Genomic DNA, 19,689 nt, shown 5'->3' on the forward strand with positions numbered 1-19,689 from the left:
GGGAAGCTCAGATACCCTCGGCTCTCCAATAGCGGTCCCTACACTGCTCTCTCACCTTCAGTCAGCCCCCAGCCTGCAGGATTCAGTGGTTTCTGTGACCACATAAGACATCAAACTCCAGGGGTGAACTTTTCACAAAGATAGCACCAAAAATGAAGAAGGAAGCCCCTGTTCCACAAAGCCAAAGCCAATGTGAAGGCCTTGCAGGCAAAGAGGGCAGTGCTAAAATGCATCCATGGCCATAAATAAATAAATAGATAAAGTTTGCATGTCACCCACTTCCAATGGCCAAGACACTGCAGCTCCGAAAGCAACCAAAATATTCTGGGAAGAGCACCCCCAGGAGAGTCAAGTTTGACTGCTCTGCCATCATCATGTTTTCCCGACTAGTGAGTGAGCCTTGAAGAAGGTGGAAGACAATACACTTGTGTTCATTGTGGATGTCAAGGCCAACAAGCACCAGATCAAACAGGCTGCAAAGGAGCTCTATGACATTGACGCGGCCAAGGTCAACACCCAGAGCAGGCCTGATGGGGAGAAGAAGGCCCGTGTTCGACTGGCTCAGTCGAACTGAGATGCTTTGGAAGCTGCCAACAACATTGGATCATCTAAACAGATTCCAGCTGGCTAATTCTAAATATAAAAATTGTTTTCACTGTAAAAAAAAAAGAAAAAAAAAGAAAAAAAAACCTCTGGGGGTGGGTCAAGCTCTCCCACAACTTGTTTATGCCATTTCTCTGATCGCATGTTAGCTGCAAGGCTTTCGGCTTCAGAGCTCAGTGACCAACCCGCTGGAGTACAGAGAAATAGTGTCCTTCTTGCAGGTCCCTCTAATTTATCTGTGATCTCGTGGGGTCCTTGCCACTAGGCTAGGGGGTGGGCGTCATTCCTCATGCCCTCCCTCATGGCGCGGTGGGGAGGGGAGAGATCTCCAGCACTCTCATCAGCTAAAAGCTTTCTGCCTTGAAAGCTCTCTTCGACCATTAATCTTTTTGAACTTCTAGTTTTCTGCTAGGTAGAGTGAAACCAGATGATGGGCAGCGTCAGATCCAGCTGGTTTTTAGCAAGTCTTAAATGAATGTGGGCACCGATTGCCCATTTTTCTCTGCTCTGAGTCTTCAACTGAAACTCCAAAGTGATGGAAAGTCCCAATTAACATCTTATTAAGCAGAGTTTTGTGATGAGTTGATGGATGTCTGTCCTCCCCACTAGAATTTTCCTCTACAAGGGCTCTATGTTTGCCTTCCATTGAACACCAAGACCAAGCATTCAGAATCTGGACTATGGGAGCAGCTCAGTCAATATGTAATCAGCTAATGAATAAAAAGGAACAGATGAAAGAGGAAGAAGACCAGGAACTGTATCATCGCAACGCCCTGGCTTGGAAGGACTAACAGAAGGAGTATCATTTGAGCAAGAGTAGATGTGGCAAAGATGCCCGAAGACTGGCTGCCCTTCTGAATTACCCACAGAACTCTTGAAAAATATAAATGCTCAGACCTGATTCAGTGGTGTGCTGATTCAATAGATCTAGCTGAAAATCAGTGCACTAAGGTACATGAGAGAGTCCAAAAAAATGTGCCAGGAGGAGTCATGGAACAGAAGGCTATATAACTGGTTGGGAGAATCAGGGAGACTTTCTGGCAAAAGGAGGACACGTGTGAACAGGTAAAGACAAGAGCATAGGAAACGTGGCTGGCAGAGACTGCAAGCCAGAGGAGATGATATAAACAAGGCACTAAGGCTAGAAAGAGATTAGATTCCAGACAGAGTCTAGTGCTATGGGACAGAAGAGTCAGGTATGCAATTCTCCCGGCTGCAGGCTGTTTGGATGCAGAAACCTTGACTTGTAGATGGCAACACCCTAGGGAGGGAACTGGGATAGAGGTCAGCTGGGCCAGCTGTGGGTCAGACCGCCTAGTTCCTTATCTATGGAAGGAAGATGATAACGTGACCCACCTGAAAGAGATAATGGTGTAATGTCTTAGCATGTACGTGTTCATTATATATCATTAGACCCTTCTATTTATACTCATTATAGTACCTAGAATTGGCACCTATGCCACCAATGGTGTGCTGAGTCAGCTGAGACCAGCTAGCAAGGGCCAATTCTGCACATATATCTTCCCAACTTTGCATTCAGTGAAGGTCATGTTCGTAGCTTAAAATTGGCCATGATGGGGTTATTTACAGCAAGTAAATGGACAGAGCTGTAAATCTGAATCTTTTTTAAGGGAACTAGTTTACCAGCACACTGTGAGATCCTCTGTGCACATGAATTATAATCAGTCTGTGTGGAGCTGAATTCAGTGGAAAAGTGAGTGGGATCTATGGGAGAACAAGGGCAGGAGCTAAGAGCAAACCGTTACCTGCCTGGGAAAAACGGACCAGAACCCTGGCCCTCGTAGGAATAACGAGTAAAAATGGAGTCTCACGTTTTACTCGAAGCCAATACGCCCTTCGGCATATTCTCCCACCCGCCACTTTTTACCACTGCCTCTAAAATAAGTGTGACAGTAATGGAGTGAAATAGTCACTAACAAGCTCTAGCTACATCTGAGGTCTGGATGCCCTGGAGACTATTCTGTGAAGGAGAAGAAGAAAAAGAAGATGAAGGAGAAGGAGGCATCCAGGAATATGTGGCTTTTAGCAAATTATCTGAGATTTAAAAAATAAAAAAGAAGTCAAATACTGCAGAACAAAAAATACTGTGACACTGTAATAATACAGGAAACCTTGACATCAACCACCGAAGGGAAGTTGAGGAAGTTGCAGAGGGCATATCAAAAGCAAATGTGTATACCCACAAATTGTATCAACACTTGGCCAAGTTAAAACAGAAAAAAATCAGAATATGCCTAACTGCCAGGGGTCAAAAAACAACTCATCCATCTGTAAGCTCTTTGACAGAGATTGTGCTGTTCTGAAGAAAGTAAATAGAAAAGCCCTTTAAGAAGAAGTCAACACTTTTAAACAAGTAAATGAACATATCCAAAAGCTAGAACATCTGACATTAAACTTGTAGGGACTGGAGTCTAGTTCAGCCTTGTAGAAGACTTCCATGTGGAGTGTGAGGGGATTGCTTAAAAGTCAGATAGTCAGAGCGCTCCTACACAGGACAAAATATTATTCCGTGACGTTATGTTAGGAGCGAGTGAATGAAAGCATTGAGCCTCTCTGAACTGCTTTGTGAGTTTAAGTTCAAATAGAGTCACGTCTGTTTTAGTTGCTAGGGCCCCACTTGCTTTTATGGCAGGCAGACTAGTCAAGAGTTAAATCCTCCCCTCCACGAATGATCTAGGAAGCCTAGGGGCTTGCCTCATCCCAAAGGGGTCATCCCTACTTTCACCCCAGCTAGAGAGTAGAAAGCAGAACCTTTGATTGTCTGCTCTCCCTGTTGCTTCAGTTGCCACCAAATGGTGACGCTCTAGTCAAGCACAATCCGGTAGATGCTCATGCATTTGTAGGGGATGTTTTTGATGATCCCAGGATTAACCCGTCATTACCCCTTCACTAGTATAATGACTCCTAGTTCACCACCATGTTTTCAACTGTCCCTCATGGGGTAGCTGCTATGACAGAATGACTGAAAGCAGTCAAAGTTTCAGCCCCATTCACATACTGTACCAAAATGGACCACCCCAAAATCCTTTAGGTCTTTTTACCCAGATTCCCACTTACCTCCTGGTCAATTCCATCCTGTGGTCTACAGTGTTTTATTTCACAACAAGCTTTGAAACAGGCCAACCCCATTGTCCATTACTAATTTCCCTAAATGTACATCATGGAAAGAAAAAGCTGGACCCTTGGTTCCTTTCTATTTTAAGGGCCTAGATGCTTTAAGCAGATAATCTCAACCCCTCTCTAGCAAAGGGTGCCTGAGAGGAAAAACCTCCATTGAACCACTACCAAATCCCTCCTTTTGTGTTTTGTGTACAGCACGGAAAGAGTCATTTGAGTGATTTCTCTCCGTAAAAACAAAAGTAGGCTTTCAAGGAGACTTGTGTCTCTACCTTGATGCACGGAAGTGGCTGATGCCATTTTTTGACACTCTGTCTCGTGAGGCACAAGTAGTCCGTGAGAGAATAGTAAGAACAGTGAGGAGAACTAGAAATAATCAAGGACAACCATTTCATCTGGAGAATGAGAAAAACCCGGGACTCTTTCTGATGCAGGTCCTACTCTGTAAAATGGTGGTTACCAGGCAATGAGGGTGCGAGGACAGCATGATTGTCTTCCAGGGTACAAGCTTATAAAAAGCAGTAAATAGGCCAGAAAGGTTTAATGCACAGGATAATGAGTATAGACAATAATATTGTACTATAATTATGTAATGTAATGGTGCGACAGGGGCAATCCTATTACAATATATAAATTATTTCGAGGTGCCACCCTGTCCATCTTTAACTTATGCAGTGTTACTTGACAAATTTATTTCACTTAAAAAAAAAACTTTATTTGGCAAAACCTGTGCTTCACTTCTGTGTTCAAGGAATTGTTTTTACCACCCTATGATGGCACTTAGAGTTTGGACAGCCAACAGATTCTAAAGACGTTCTCCATCTCCTCCGGATGCAGGGTGGGGTGGCAAAGGCACACAGTAAAGCCTTTGGGGATGGGGAGCCCACCACGCTTCCTGGTCAAATGTGCGGTCAGTGTTCACTCCCTTACTTCGGAAGTACTTCTTCCGATTCGTGTTCTCAATGGCTTGAGAAGGATGGTGGGGAAAGCAAGGTCATAACAAGAGTTTTCAGTCCCTTCATTTCCATGCATGGCATCATGCATAATATAGTGCTGTTGCTAAGGAGGCATCTAAGTACCTACTGGAAGGAAACAAAGGAACTGATTGCCTCGAAGACGAGTCATCACGGGATTTTGAAGAACTGTTCAGCCTTTTGAGGTGTTAAGATCAGTTCTCTACAGCAACAAAGACATATGAGCCTGCTAAGAATATGCAATTATGTATCCCTTCGGCAGAGGACAAAGAAAACGTCACTGGTGTATTCATGCCTTCGCTTCATTTTGCAGCGTGTAGGACCAGAGGCCATTTTCCTGACTCGGTTATCACATTAGGGACATCGCCCCCTGTCGCTCCCCGAGACGCCGCCCTGTGCCCAGGGTCTGAAGACTGTACCTTGCAAAAGCTCTCAAAGAGGAAATGACTCTTTTTTTTTCTAAGTCGACGACTGATTTCCAGTCAGTGAGTAATTTTTTTTTTCCTGAAACATCCACTCAGTGGAAAACACATGAAGGAGGGGAAAAAATGAAGCAAACAAATCTGAAAAAGAGGCCACGACACACAGAGATGGAGGCGCCTCTAAACTTTGTCAACAAAAGCAGACGCTTAAGGTTTATGTCAAACAAAACCGTCATTTTAACCCACCCCTGGCTGCACCTCGCTCCGTGAAGGACTTCCAGGGCCTCTGACTCTTTGGGACTAAAGGAGAAAATTATTTTTAGCACAAGTATTTGGAAACTTCTGAGAACTTGGATCTGTTTTTCTACGTGGTACCAACGCAAGTTTCTCGCTGAGCTCTCATGCAAGACTCTTGGTCTCTTGTGGATTTAGAATCCTGGAGCGTCGCGCCATCCCAGAGCAAGGTATGGTGTTTACTCTTTTTGTTGAGAATTTTGGCAGCTGTGGGGACCGTGACTGTATCATTATGGTAGCTTTTGGGTGTATTACGTAGACGGGTCTGTAAGAGGAATCCATGAAACTGAAGACCTGGGTTCAAATCTCTGGTCTGACACTGGCTGTGTGGCCATGAAGAAGTTTCCCGACTTCCCTGAACAACCTACCACGAAAGGGTCTTTGGGAAGGAGATACAGACCTAACATTGCTCTGTTGACGACAGCATGTTTGACAAATGTCAATATTTCTCACTGGCATACCATCGTAGCCCTTCACAGAAAGCAGCCGATGCTGTTGATAAAAATAAATATGGATGAATGAACATTTTTCCTTGATTCGAATTTTGTTGAGCATCAACTGTAGACCAGCCTCTGTCCCAAATGGTGGCGATGTGGAGTTTATATGTTGGTGGAGGAAAAGCATGCCCGCAGCCACAGCACAGGGTAGTGTGTGGTCTTGTGGGAGATGTGGGCACAGGAAAAGGGGCGGTCACTCGGGGCCTACGGGAGGAGCAGGTCGCAGGAGGAAAAATGGAACCTCGGGGTCAGATACGAGGAGCCACAAAACACAAGCTCTGGGGCTCCAGTGCCTAAGGTCCCCCCATCCTGTGTCCCTCACAGTGCCACCCCTCATGCCGCCAGAGAAGGAAAAGCCTGCGATTGTGAAATCTCCCCTCCGCAGGCCAGGGATCTGACTCGCTTTGGCTGCCCCTGGTTACCTAGCCTCTTCCTAATCATTTCCAGGCAAAACACATTTTCAACTTGAATTAATAATCAAGTCCAGCCCTCTGTCATGAAGTCATGTTCTAGTTTCCCTCCCATGAAACAGGGGAGAACTGAAGTATCTGCAAACAGAAAGAGCTCAGTTCAAGTCCTTTGGAGCCATGTTTATGGTTGGGTGGACTTGGGCCCTCAGTCCTGGTGTTCTCGTTTGTAAAATAAAACGTTGTCTTTAAAACGCCTAGCACGGAAATAAGAAAACGAATATGTCTTCTTCATCCCCATGTTTAGTATTTTAATTGTGGTAAAATATACATAATGTAAAATTTGCCGTTTTTAAGTGTGCAGTTCTGCGGCATTAAGCACGTGCACCCTGTTGTACAACCCCCCCCCCACCCCCCCCCCACCCCTCCCCACCCCTACCCCCACCCCTACCCCATCCATCCCCAGAGCTTTTCACCCTCCCAGCTGAGACTCTGTCCAAGCTAAACACCGACTCCTCTCCCCCGCCCCCCAGCCCCTGGCAATCGTCAATCTACTCCCTGTCTGCAACTGTGACCATTCTGGTTACATCACGCAAGTAGAACCATTCAACCCTAGTCAGCACAAAGTCTTTAAGACGCTTCCGTGCTGCAGTGTGTGTATCAAAGCTTCCTTCCTTTTAAAGGTGGACCAGTGGTCCACTGTAACAAGTCTACACCCTATTTGCTTTATGCACTCACCCGTCGGAGGGCACGTGGGTTGCTTCCACCTTTTGGCTAGTGTGAATATTGCTGCTGTGAACATGGGTGTGCAGGTGTTTTCTGAGTCCCTGTTTTTACTTCTTTGGGGTGTATACCCCACAGTGGAACTGTTGGATCTCACGGTAATTCTGCATGAAATTCTTGGAGGAATCTCCATACTGTTTTGCACAGCAGCCACGCCATTGTACAGTTCTGCCAACTACAGTTTTTTTCCAGTTTTACAGAGATATAATTGACCTATAGTATTGTGTAAGTGTAAGGGGTACCATGTGAAGGTTTGACACCCAGTCTCTCGTGGATTTATAATCGTAACTATTCTGAAATGATTACCACAGTCAGATTAGTGAACACATTCATCACCTCCCATAACTATCATTTTGTGTATATATAATGAGAATATTTAAGATTTACTCTCTCAGCAGCTTTCAAGGATGTCATACAGTACTGTCCATGAACGATGCCATGCTGGACATTAGATCCCCCAAACAGAGCCAAACAGTGGCCAAACCCCAGTTAACTGGGAGTTTGCTGGGACCAATATCTCCCCCTTTCTCCCACCCCCTGAGCCCCTGACGACTGCCATTTTCCTCCATGTTTCTGTGGTTTCAGCTGTTTAGATCCCACATGTAAGTGATATTATATAGTCTTTTTCTTTCTGTCTGATTTATTTCACTTGGTATATGCCTTCAGATTCCATCTGTTTTGTCACAAATGGCAGGATCTCCTTCTTTGGATGGCGGAATGGTGTTCCTTCGTATTTGTGCTGTATTTCCTTTACCCACCCGTCTGTCGGGAGCCCCCCAGGTTGTTTCCGTCTCGGGGCTGTTGTGAACAATGCTGTGTGGACATGGGAACACAGAGAGCTCTCCAATATTCTGTTTTCGTTTCTTTTGGCTAAAAACGCAGAAGCGGAATTGCCGGATCACATGACAGTTCTATTTTTAATTCTTTGAGTTGTTTTTGAGCAGTCATACTGTTTTCCTGAGCGGCTGTGCAAATGCACGAGGGCTCCCCTTTCTCCACGTCCTCATGAACGTTTCTTATCTCTTTTTGGTAACAGCCATCCTGACGGGTGCAAGGTGACATCCCGCTGTGGTTCTGATCTGCCTGTCCCCGATAATTAGTGACGCCCAGCCTCATTCCACGTAGCTGTCAGCCTGTCCCCTTTGGGACAATGTCTGTTCGGATCTTTTGCCCACGTTCAATCAGGTTATTTATGCTTCGCTCTTGAGTCGTGTAAGTTCCTTATATGTTTTGGGTAGTAGTGCCCTCTCTGGTCGGTGGTTTGCAAACATGCCCTCCCATCCTGTGGGCTGCCTTCTCCTTTCGTGGGTGGTTTCCTTTGCTGTGCAGAAAGTTTTATGTGTGTGGGAGCCCCAGCCGTTTATTTTTGCTTCCGTGGCGGTGCTTTCGTGTCGTATCCAAAAACGTTGTTGCCAAAACCGATGTGAAGGATTTTTCCCTGTTTTCATCTAGAGGTTTTGTGGTTTCAGGTCTCACTTTTAAGTCTTCAGTCAATTGCAAATTCCTTTTTTGAGTGGTGTAAGTTAGGGGTCCAATTTCGTTCTTTTGCATGTGAATGTCCAGCTTTCCCACCACTGTATACTGAAGAGACCACTGGTTTTCCGTTGAGTATTCTGGGCTCTCTTGTCAAATAACACTTGACTGTACATACGTGGGTTTGTTTTATTTTTCTAAATAAAGGGGAAAATGCTATTTATAAAGGGATCTTGATCTGTGGACACATTTTCTAGAGGTTCCCTTTTGCACTGATTTATTTAGTATTTCTCCAAGTGTCTGCAGGGGCTGGTTTAGCAAGAACAAAGGTTCCATCACAGAAGGAAAAAAAACACCTTGCAGAACACTGTATACCACATGCCTGCCCTGTGAATCCAAAGCACACATTAGCACACAGGTTCTGAAACCTACAGTACCACAAAGTAATTTTTTCAGTATGTGCTTAAAAAACTAAATACCAGTTACTTTGTAATGCCTACTGAAAAAAGCAAAGAGAGGGTCATTTACAATGAACATCAAGGACAGATCCGTTCAAGAGTGCCAATATTTCCAGAGCTTTGATTTTCTAACTCCAAAGAAACATAACAGGGGGAGAAAGGCCTTTTAGCACACATTCTATAAATCTGCATAATTCAATGTAATCCTTCAAAGCATTTTGTATGAGAAGTGACTGCTAATGTGTAGGAGGGTTTTTTGAAGTTTTGAAAATGTTCTAAAATCAGATTGTGGGGTACACTGAGTTGTATCCTTTAAGTAGGTCAATGTTATGCTGTGTAAATTAAATCTCAATAAAGCTGTTTAAAAACATTGTAATTTCTACAAAGCCATGACACACACAGGTCAGTCCCAGCCAAAATAACCAATTAATTGCAAACCAGTGGGACAGTGAGGGAAGGATGAATTATTCAATATAAGTTGTTGAAATATAAAATTGGGTCCCTACCTTACATACCTCATCAGAAAAAAATGCTAGTGGGTCAAATAATCTTGAAATAAGGAAGTTTTTATAGACAGAAGACATCGAACCTAAAAATGTGTTTCCATGATAAAAATATTTTTAAATACATGAACAAAATAAAAAAGGCAAACTAGAAAGCACTTTTTACTGCTCATGTCATAAACCACATGCAAAAACTATATATATGGTGATGTTCATTGAACCCTATGGAGATACTCCTCACTCTATTATTAATAACAGTACAAGAATGAAAATATCCCAAATACCCATCAGTAGGAGACGGGTTAAATACAACACACCCATGCGATTGGTATGCTCTAGCCTCTAAAAATAATGAGGCGACGCTGTGTACACCGCTCACAAAAAGATCTCCAAGATGTGAAAAAGCGAGGTGCAGAAAGGGGCACGTGCGACGTGCCAACACGGGGAGGAGGACACGTGAGACAATAGCAGCCGTGTGGCCTCCGGGAAAGGAGACTGCGTGCCCCTCTGTACCTTGCTGTCGAGACACTGAGAGGAAGAAGAAATGTATCTTTTTCTGCGAACTCTAGTTTTTAAATTTATGAATGTACACGTTCTGCCCATACAAAAATACATGTTTAAAATGTTTTTAAATGCTCTAGACTATGAACAATGAAAACAACCCAAGTCTTTCACTTGTATTTCTCAAACTCTGCAAAAGGAATGTTCCTTTAAATCCTCCCCTTCCTCTTTCTTGTGATACTGTCATGTTCCATTCTCTCTGGTTGTCTTTTTTTTTCCCCCCGGCAAAAATCACATTTTCCACAAAAATAAAAACCTTCTCCTCTGTCCCTAGCCTGAGTTTCGGTGCGTGCCAAACACTGTTCTAGACAGTTGGAGACGTCAGTGGCTCCAAGATGCGGCCTCGTAGAGCTTTCCTCCTAGCAGAGGGGAATGTCCGACATAAAAAAAAGAACAACAAAGATAAGAATAATCTAGTGAGTTGCAGGGAGATAAGTACAGTTTGGAAGAGGAAAAGTCGGCAGGGGGAGGGAGGGTCGGAAGGTAGGGGAAGGTGGATTGCAGTGTTCAGCAAGGTGGTAAAAGTCGGCTTTAATGAGAGGGCGGTATTTCAGCCAAGAGTCAAAGAAGGAGAGGAGAGAATGAAGCAAGCAGACATCTGGGGGACCGAGTACTACACAGAGGGAAACGACCAGACCGAGAGCAAGTATGAGGATGCTAAAGCAGAGCACTCTTGGCATCTTTGAGGAACACCAAGAAGTTCAGTGTGGCTGGAGCGGAGCAAGTGAATAGGAGAAGAGTAGAAGATGGATTCAGGGGAGAAGATGGCTTGGTGCCCAGGGAGGAAGTAAGCTTGGTGCCCAGCCAAGAAGGGCCTTATAGACCATCCACCATTGTCGCTGAGCTCACCCAGACTGTAAGCGAGCAGACCGGCCCGTCCATCTGCCACCTTGGCGAACGACCCAACAATTAATGCAGGATGGAGCAGAGCTTTATTTACAACATACCAACCTTGGGGCGTGCTCAGAGCACCTCAGCTCGGAGCCCTCCTGTCCCACAAGACCTCACACTTCTCATGCTCCCCATAAGACTGTAAGCCAGAACCCCCAAAAGGTTCCCATATCCTTATCTGTGCAGAGTCTGGGATACGTTGCCATCAGCCTCCATATAATAGTCCAGGAAAGAATGTTCTCTATCACTCTGGATCATGGTGACATTCAGGGAAGGGCACAAGTCTTACCAGTCCAGATGAAGTCCAGGTCTGCAAAGCAGCACCTTGCAAAGAAGTCCTTTGCAACTCTGGAGTCAGCTAGAGACAACACAATCACGGCAGCAGTGCACGGCCTAATCCCTCGCTACAGACAGCATGTCCATGCCCTCACTATTACTCCCTGCATGGCCTAGAGCGCTTCCCCTTCCCAAGCTGCATGGTCAGGAGAGCTCTGCACAGCTGCTACGTCATTGTGCTTTTCTTCTCCAAGCCGCAGGCCAGAGAGAGAGCCCTCTCATGACTCTCCTACTCCCTTCCAAGCCACATGGTCAAGAGAATGAGGCTGCCCTACGCTTGAGTTTAAATCCCAGCCTGCCCTTCCTCTGTAACCCCACTTCCAACTCCTCCCACAAAGGGTTACACTGGCTCATCCTCTCGTTTCTTCTGCCATTCTCCAGCTGCCATTGTTAATCTGGGCAGGCATGGCTCTATGATGCAGGGGAACCTCCTTCCTGCTCTCGTACAGGCACAGCCGGGGGAACTGTCCCTGGGCTACATCATGGGTTGAAGTCATACCCAACTCCCTTGTCCCCAGCGCAGCAGTCTAACTATTTAGCCAACGCTGTCCAGCAGTTATTGATATGCAAAGTACCTGTCAACCAGTGTGTCTGCTTCCGCATGCCCCTAGTGATGGCTTTGGGGGGTTTTCCTGTATTCCTGGACACCCCAAGTTCTGAACCTCATTCCATACCTGTTTACCATCAGGCTTTTGACAGGCTTTTAAGTGAAATAAGAAAGCATTACAGGGTGATGCCACTACAGTTTTCCATTTTAATCCATCCCCATTTGTCATCCTGATGAACTGAGTCCAAAAACTGGACCAGCCACTCAGAACCACACCATCATCACTCATCAGGCACCAGAACACATTGTTCCTTGATTCCGATGAGGATTGTTAACAGATAATCATTTTGAGTGCCTTTCAAAAAATTCCCACTGAGGATGCTTCCAGCACTTAGACTACTGTACAGGAAATATTCTAGTGCACTTGTCCATGAGAAGCAAACTATTCATTCTGCAAATGCATCTGTTCCCATTGCATTAACTTACTCCTCCTTTGAGTACCTCATGCCTGGCTATTGAAAATAGTAATACCCCCAGTTACAAGCGCACCTAAAATTTCTGCTTCTTCTGTCCACCATAACTGAGACCCTCACTGCATGCTTCTTCGTAGACTGATCGCTGATTCACCTTTTCGTCTGTGTCTGAGATGTCACTGCCCAAAGTGACTTCTTTCCAGGTCATTTCAACTCCCTCTTTGAACCAACTCCTGGCCTGAGCTACAGCATCACATCCTACATCTGCAGGTTAACAGCTTTTTTATGACTATCTTATACGAGCATGTTTTCAAATCCCTTCTCAAAGCCTCCTCTGATTAGTTTTTTACAGCAATGTAATTATTGCATCTTTTCTTAATTGTGGCAGGAAGTGGAGATAGAAGGCTCTTTCATTTCCTTCATCTGACATGCATGTGGATAGCTGTGTTTTTAGCAGATCTACTAGACTTCAGAAACTGCCTTAATCCAATTTGAGCCGTAGAATCAGTAATCTTGAATATTTTTATTGAATTTATTGGGGTGACATTGGCTAATAAAATTATATAGGTTCCAAGTGTGCAATTCTACTTGGGCTTGTGCTGTATAAGAAATCAAGCATGATAAAGGTGTTGATTGGGGGGGAAAGGGCCCACTGGTAACATGGAAATGTGCTCAAGGAGACAGAGCCTATATTTGGATAAGTTGCTTCAGTTTTTCACGAATCAGATTTCTAGGAACCAGATCTATTTCAAATCACATGTGCACACTGTTTTTCTTGGTTTGTCATTCCTATGATCTGGCAAATTTCTGGGTCTAATTCCAAGATGTTGCAATTTCCCCATGGGTACCATAAAAGTGGTACAGTGCGCCTGGTTCATTTTCTGATGTGTCTGTCCAAAGAAGCAAAGAAACTTGATCTGATTGCTTCCCTTACATTTTATAATTTTCTCCTTGGGTAAACATATATCAGGCATATACATCAAGCATTGCACAGACTTCCTGTTAAAGCAGAGGTCCAACTATCTAAAAACTACTCATTCATGTGGCCCCCGAACAATACATATACATTCTGCCAATCCAAGACACCACTAATGCTAAGGACATTTAGCGTAGAAAATCAGGTGTCCCCAACCTACACTGCACACCCTCCAGCCTACATGCCAAATGGCATGACAGTAAACGACCCATCACCCTCAGCTGCCAGGCTTAAGAGGGGGAGAAACCAAGTCCTACCAGATCGTAGCTGAAGCGACCTGTTGCCTGCCTCGCTCGGAGCACCTGGCACTATGCACGCTTTGACTTTGCTCAGCTCTTTAATGGGGCCCCGGTGCTGACAGCTTAATGGGACACCATGGCACTGTATCCTGCAGATTTTAAATTAAAGTCTGGGCCCCCCTCAGGACATGCAGAGTGCTCCAGTTAACACTAATTGGCACTGCACATGCTTTTTTAGTGAAAAACATGGTTTTCCTAAAAATTCCACTTTCTTTATCCTGCTTTAAAAAGCCCAGAAATTCTGAGAAAACCACCAGGGATGCATGCAAAGATTAGATACAAGGATTCTAGTACGGTGTATATATTGGCAGAGAACTGGAAAGAACTGTCTATAGTGGGGAATTCTGTCCATAAACGAAAGTAGAGACAAATCAAATCCAACAGTTACTTTAATATTATGAATAATTTTTGACGTGAGCAGGAGCTTGTGATATATCGTTAAGTGAAAAGAGTTGGGGAAGAGCATGAATGACATGATACCACTTTTCTTCTTTGGCATAGAAAAAAGACAGGAAGGATGTAGATATCAAAATGTGAAGACATTATCCTCAGGTGGTGAGAATAATGTTGATATTTATATTATTCATTTGCATCCCTAGTTTTAAAAAAAAAACTCATTACTTTGGCGAAAAGAAAACATTGTTTAGCAAAGTCCATCGATGGTTCCTGCAGAACTATGCAACAAAGGGATTTAGTATGAAATTTTTTAAATCAATCCTTCATCTCCACCAACCCTGTGTGGGGCACTCAGAGCTCCCCACCAATGATATGTTGATAGTTTCCAGCAGAATGATGACAGCGAACAGTGGTTTCTCACCTTCGTGGAAAGGTGAGCACTGAAGACACTTGTTGCAACTGCTCATTCTCCTGCTCATTTGCACCAAAAGCCCCACCCCAGAGGATGCATTTATGTCTTGTGTGTTTTTCTTGCAGAGCCCAAGATGTTTGTCTTGCTCTATGTTACAAGTTTTGCCATTTGTGCAAGTGGGCAACCTCGGGGTAATCAGTTCAAAGGAGAGAACTACTCCCCGAAATACATCTGTAGTATCCCCGGCTTACCTGGACCTCCAGGCCCCCCTGGAGCAAACGGCTCCCCCGGGCCCCACGGTCGGATCGGCCTTCCTGGAAGAGATGGAAGAGATGGCAGAAAAGGAGAAAAAGGAGAAAAGGGGGCTGCAGGTAATGAATGATGAGGCTCTGTGAAACATCCCCTCCTTCACCGCACATGAACACTGCCCCCTTTCTTTGTTGCTTTTTCTCGTGGGAACCGTTCCTGAAATCCCTCCTCTGCGTCACCGCGGTTACTCCTAACAGTCGCTTGCACCTTGACTAGGCAGCAGGCTCTGCTCCCAACCCTGTGTGTGCATTCTCATTTCATTGTAGTGGCACCTCTTTCAGGCGGAAACCCTCCAGTTTTATAGATGAGCATACTGAGCAATGCCGCGGTCCCGTGAGTCACTGAAGACGGAAGGGCACTGCTAGTGACTGGCAGAGCTGGATTGCCAGCATTGGGTGTCGTGCCCACTGCACTGCTACAGCCAGCAGGCAGTGGCTGTGTGTGAGATGGCACTGTGGATGGCCAGACAGATGGACAGGAAGGGAGAGGAAACAGAGGCAGAGTTAGGAGCCAGAAGCGTGGGTGCCATCCTGCTCTGCACTGACACCCTGAGCAAAGACACACAAAGGGCTTCTGGGTTTTCTTTCTGAAAGATGAAGTGACAATGGCAAAGGACAGCATACCTCTGTCCCAGTTTATCACTTCCCACCTGTCCTACAGCAGCGAGGAAAAAAAAGATTTCTTAAGGCTCTTTACAGCAACACAATGTCCCCTAGTCTTTCAGTAATTTTCACGTTTTTCTGACAAAAAAAAAAAAAGTTAGCCCAGGAAGCTTGCCAGTTTTTGCAATCCTTCAGAGTAAAACGAATTAAAATTCTAGAGAGGCCATGTTCACCCTGAAAGAGGAAGCGATTTGGAATCAATCTTTGAAAACGTGTTTCTAAGCGTAAAAGCTGGGACAGAAGATAGGCAGAACATGTCAATAGATCTAAGAAATGGGTCTCTCTGTAGTCACGGCACCTTGTTTTGTCCTGTTCTGTGAAACAATGTAATATATATTCAAATTATTGGCTGATAATTCATTTCTGAATTTGTCACGCACCGCGTATTTGGCAAATGAGCAGCTACCGAATCATAAGTATTGTTCAACATTAGATAAATAATCTTTATGTAGAAGTTCAATATCACATTAAAAAAACATTAATTTGGAAATTAAATCTTATCTTTCAAATCCTTCTCTCCAGCAGCACCTACGAGCACCACTCACTGCTGTGTCATGGTCATGAGTACCCTTGAAATAACATGAGGATCGTAATTAGGTATTAGCAACCCTTTCCGTTTACTGTGCCTGGAAGCAATAATACAGTGATTACACAAACATGCCTTGGAGTCAGCAAGGCTTAGGATAAAATCTTGGCTCCTTTGGTTACTACTTAGTATCATGGGCAAATAGCCTCTTTGAGCCTTGTTTTCCTCATTTACAAATGAGGGATAGTAAGGGTGACTGGGAAGATTAAGAACAATAATGCATGTAAAACATGCAATAGAGTAAGTGCCATGTGGTAAGCATTCGGTAAATGTTAGCTGCTGTTACTTAAGACATTGGGATCTGCAAATATGAGTCACAGCTAAGTTCGTGAATACTCAAAGCTACATAATAAACTCGAAATGAGTGATCTGGTTTACGAAGTAGTTCTAGTGCTATATTTAAAGACATGTTTATGGGTATACATTCAGGTTACACCAGGTGTTCATAATTGCTACCATTTTAACCCTGTACAAGGCCAGCTACACGCCCCCATATTCATCCATCCATATATTCATTTATCCACTCACACATTACTCATTCCACAAGACTGTTGTACACCTATTGCTATCCACAAGTGTTCTCGACGAGGGTTTTGCAACCTCCACACTAATGACACTTTGGACTGAATCATTACTTACTGAGGGGTGATGACCCTGTGCACTGTACGACATGTAGCAGCACCCCACTACATCCCAGTGACGCCCCCCCCACCAACTGTGATGACCAAACATGTCTCAACGTTACCAACTCTCCCTTAGCAGGCATTGCAAAATTGCTCCTGGTTCTACAGGAGCAAATTGCTACAGTGTTCTCCTGTTCTGGACGCTGAGAACACAAATCGGAATATGACGTTGTCCTTCCTTACTAAGCAAACATTTGGGTATGGGAGGTCAATACGGAAAAACACAGTCACAGTAGTATATCATCATCGTCATCACCATCACCATCATCATAACCATTTCTTAAAAATGTAATATACCTATGTGTCAGAAATTTTACCTTTAATACTTATTGTCCACCATAATCCTATTAGCAATTATTATAATCAGCCACACTAGTAAGGTTACAAATGAAAAAAATGGAGATTTAAAAATAAAATGACTTTCCCAACCTGAGATTGTTTAAATCTGGTATCCACATATCCATTCGTGAGAGTATGCACCAGCTAAGAGAGGAAAAAGTAAGAATGCCTGCCTTTGCGGTGGATGAAGAGAAGCACCCCTTACTTACAGACAAGAGCCACGGAGTCCTGGGGCTTGGGGACACGCTTTGAATACGGCCGGAGGATGACACACAAAGCTGGGAACTTCTTCTCCCTGTCCCCACCTCTGTGACCCCACACGAGTCTTCTCATCCACACACCTTTGGGGAACATCCCCACCACATTTACCCCAACCGCGTGCAAGCAGAATCAGCGTAATCTTTTGTTTAATTTCCCTATTCTAAAGTACAAACACATGGCTTATTATACTGAATTGTCAATTTTCTGTTAAAATATTTGTTTCCTTCACTGGTCTATAGCAATTACTGTTGTAGCATATTATTCACATTGAATTTAAATCTGCATGTGTATCCACATAAATATCTTCAAATAACAGGAGAACCCCCTGATGAAATGGGTAATTCTGGTTTATTTCATGGCTTTGGGTATTACGAACTTAGCTGAGATCCTTATTTGCAGATCACAGTACAACACACGGGAATAGCGAACTTGAAGGGGGAACAGGTGGCATTCATGGCGATGTCTCACTTAGCCCCTGGTACCCTGCCCGGCACACAGCAGATGGTCAGTCGGCATGAGATGGTTTAGGCGGATGCATGCACGCATGCATAAATCCCTGGATGCATGGGTGGGCGCATGGATGGATGGAAGAAAGAAATGGCATTAAAAAATCTTTGTAAGCCCACATCATAGAGAGTTAAGAAGAAATCCTTTCTCTCCAAGCTTCAGTACCTAAATGCAGATAATACTTTCTCCACGATTCTCTTCTCTACACAGTCATGTCTGAGTAGGGAGAGGGAGGATGATCTATCCCTTCTTTCTACCCTCAGTTAATTGGCCCTGAGCACAGGGGTAAATCCGCATGCAAACAGGAAGAATCATTATAAGTTATTGTAGCTGGTCCCTGATTATCTAACTCCCAGCAGTTTAGCATAGTCAATAACTACAAAAACTCCAAAGACTGAGCCCTGGCTGGTGTAGCTCAGTGGATTGAGCGTGAGCTGTGAACCAAAGTGTCGCAGGTTCGGTTCCCAGTCAGGGTACATGCCTGGGTTGCAGGCTATGACCTCCAGCAACTGCACATTGATGTTTCTCTCTCTCTCTCTCTCTCTCTCTCTCTCTCTCATTCTCTCTCTCTCCCTCCCTTCCCTCTCTAAAGATAAATAAATAAAATCTAAAAAAAAAACTCCAAAGACTGAAATTGTGAAGACCTTTTTATTGTAAAATCACATCTTAGTATTTATGGTTTGATCTCAAAGAATTTCCAATAGGATGAGACCTCCAGTGACCTAGTCCAATACCTTCATTTCAGGGTCTGAGAAACTAAAGTCAGAGAGAGGAAGCCCCTTTGTCAAGTTCACTCCACTCACAGCTGAACTAGATTTTATGGCTAATCCGCTGAGTCAGTTTACTGCTTTTCCCACCAGGTTTGAAAGGGATTAGGATCTAATTTCTTCATATTACAAATGGAGCATTTGGAACTCAGACAAGAACTGACTTGCCCAAAGTTATGGAGAAAAAAGGATTTGAGCACATAGTGAAATTTAGTGGTCAAGTTGTTACTGATGCCAAAATGTTTTTTTTTAATTAATGCATCAAAAGTCACTGAGGAAGATAGCAAAACTTAAGCTGCTATTGAAGATAAACTTATAATTTAGAACTTGTCTTTGACTTAAAAGTTAATTTATTAGCAAAATAATGCTCATGTTCTACTTCTTCCAAAAAAAAGCAAATATTGAAATAGCAGACTATTATAAGCATATTTCAAGAAATAAATACCAGATTGGGTTCTGGCTGGAGTCAGTGGAATTTCAATTTAAAAACAAATGTCATCTACATACAGCTAAAGAACAATTCTATGATCAGTAATTATGCTGATCTCTGTCACAAAAAAAATTGCTTTCATTATTAGCATCTTTTGTGCACCACAAATTGGCAAGCAACGCTTTTCCAAAATTATAGAAACAAAATATCTGATGTTTTAAAAGTAGGTTTTATTCTTTGCAAATTTACAATATCCAGAATGCTTATTGCTACATTTTCCAAATAAATGAAATGTGATCAAACTCCTACACTGATGCTTATGTAATATTCAAATAAATGATATCAAGGCACTATCAAGATAAAAACACTTAGCTTAATAAAAGTTCCTGAGAATAAACTACACAATTTGTCAACAATATATTTTCCCTGACTACAAAAGTACATTATAAATAACCAACAATTTGAATATTTTTGAGAAAGTATCGTTACACAGACACTATTTGTGGAATGGATTTGGCCATAAAATTGAATGACCTTTTCAATACTACTAATTCATTGCTATTATACTTGTGATTTAAAAATTAAACACTTGTTGCTTAGCACTTTCAAGCCATGGCCACTATTTCTCTGCATTTAGCCTGTGGTTGATCTGGAGACATAAAAAATATTGAACAAACAAAATATTTCACTATGGTGATTTTG

General features: G+C 43.5%; 1 protein-coding gene across 6 annotated transcripts in view; it reads left to right on the forward strand.

Moving 5' to 3' along the window:
- The window catches only part of C1QTNF7 (C1q and TNF related 7), a 95,492-nt gene that overhangs the window by 72,610 nt on the left and 3,193 nt on the right, over nucleotides 1-19,689 (forward strand). For 4 of the 6 annotated variants that reach the window (XM_045834327.1, XM_045834328.1, XM_045834332.1 and 1 more), the window contains one exon: nucleotides 14,569-14,814. In XM_045834327.1, the coding sequence (XP_045690283.1) occupies nucleotides 14,569-14,814 (246 nt within the window). Of the gene's footprint in view, nucleotides 1-5,287; nucleotides 5,602-8,154; nucleotides 8,331-14,568; nucleotides 14,815-19,689 lie in introns of those variants that run through there. The other 2 variants (XM_045834331.1, XM_045834330.1) reach the window with 2 other exon arrangements.

The sequence above is a fragment of the Phyllostomus hastatus genome, unplaced genomic scaffold (genome assembly GCF_019186645.2).
Source record: "Phyllostomus hastatus isolate PE091 unplaced genomic scaffold, TTU_PhHast_1.1 phas_contig_196, whole genome shotgun sequence".
In the NCBI taxonomy this organism is placed as follows: domain Eukaryota; kingdom Metazoa; phylum Chordata; class Mammalia; order Chiroptera; family Phyllostomidae; genus Phyllostomus; species Phyllostomus hastatus.